Raw genomic sequence first — 1,173 nt, forward strand, 5'->3', positions numbered from 1 at the left:
CTGGATGAGGTGTGTGTTGGGGGGGGGGGTGTCTGTCCCCACTGACTGTTGTCCCCTCCCTTGCAGACTCCCCCAGCCCCAGCACCCAGGAGGCCGGGCCAGTCATCCCTGAGCAGCACTGGCCCTTCCCAGGGCCCGAGGACAAGGCCACCGAGCCCCCCGGGGACGAGCCCAGCCCCAGGCCGGTGTGGACAGCAGGGGGTGACTCCCTGGGGGACCTGATGACCCTGGAGCCTGCCGAACCCTCCCCGTTACCTGTGGCTGCCGAGCCCCAGCCGGGGGAGACCCCCAACCCCGAGAGCCTCATCGACCTGTGGCAGAGCGATGGGGTGACCCCCCCCGCTGCCTGGCCCCTGCCTGCTGCCCCTGTCCCCGAGGGCCCCCCGGCCACGCTGCCCGATGAGGGGACCCTGCTGAGCCTGGACGAGCTGCCCGAGCCCCCTGCCACCTTCTGCGACGCGGAGCAGGAGGAGGAGGCAGCCGGTGGGGGTGAGACCCAGCCCCGGGGGCTTGGCTGCCAGCGTGCCCCCCAGGAGGATGCCCAGGGCCGAGAGACCCCCCCCATCACCAATGGGGAGATGGCCCCCAAGGATGGGACGCCGGGTCGTGGGGAGCAGGTGAGCGTTGCTGGGGGAGGGGGGTCAGGGGTATGACTGGGGGGGGGCCGGCCCCCCGGCGCCCCCCCCCCCGCTCCAGGCCAGCGAGGGCTATTTCAGCCAGTCCCAGGAGGAGGAGGTACCCCCCCCCGAGGAGCCATCGGCCAAAGCCCCCCAGCCCGTCTTCTACAACAAGCCCCCAGGTGAGTGGGAACGGTGAGGGGGGGGTGTCTGTCCCTCCGTGGGCTACCCCACACTGCCCTGACCACCCCCCCCGCTCCCTGTCCCCCCAGAGATTGACATCACATGCTGGGATGCGGACCCCCTGCCTGAGGAGGAGGAGAGCTTCGGGGGGGGCCTGTAAGCCCGGGCCCTGCTGCCGGCGCAGGCAGACCGCCCCGGCCAGTGTGGGGTATGAGGGGGCCACAGCCAGGGGCCGGGCCCCCCCCTCGCCCCATTGGGGCCCCGCAGGATGAGGCCTCCGGGTGGGAGCTGCCCCGCTGCGCCCCCACCCAGGGGCACCTTTTACAGCCCCCACTCGTTCTCCTCTCTTTTTTTAAGTTGTCGGTAGGAGCCG

General features: G+C 72.0%; 1 protein-coding gene across 1 annotated transcript in view; it reads left to right on the forward strand.

Annotated features, from left to right (window-relative positions):
• DBN1 (drebrin 1) overlaps window positions 1-960 on the forward strand; it is a 13,555-nt gene extending 12,595 nt beyond the window's left edge. Inside the window, exons 13-15 of the mRNA XM_010579232.1 lie at window positions 67-617; window positions 697-799; window positions 890-960. Of these exons, the coding sequence (XP_010577534.1) occupies window positions 67-617; window positions 697-799; window positions 890-960 (725 nt within the window). The remainder of the gene's footprint in view (window positions 1-66; window positions 618-696; window positions 800-889) is intronic.
• Window positions 961-1,173: the final 213 nt, after the last annotated feature.

Source organism: Haliaeetus leucocephalus, unplaced genomic scaffold (assembly GCF_000737465.1).
Source record: "Haliaeetus leucocephalus isolate CR32 unplaced genomic scaffold, Haliaeetus_leucocephalus-4.0 Scaffold656, whole genome shotgun sequence".
Lineage (NCBI taxonomy): Eukaryota > Metazoa > Chordata > Aves > Accipitriformes > Accipitridae > Haliaeetus > Haliaeetus leucocephalus.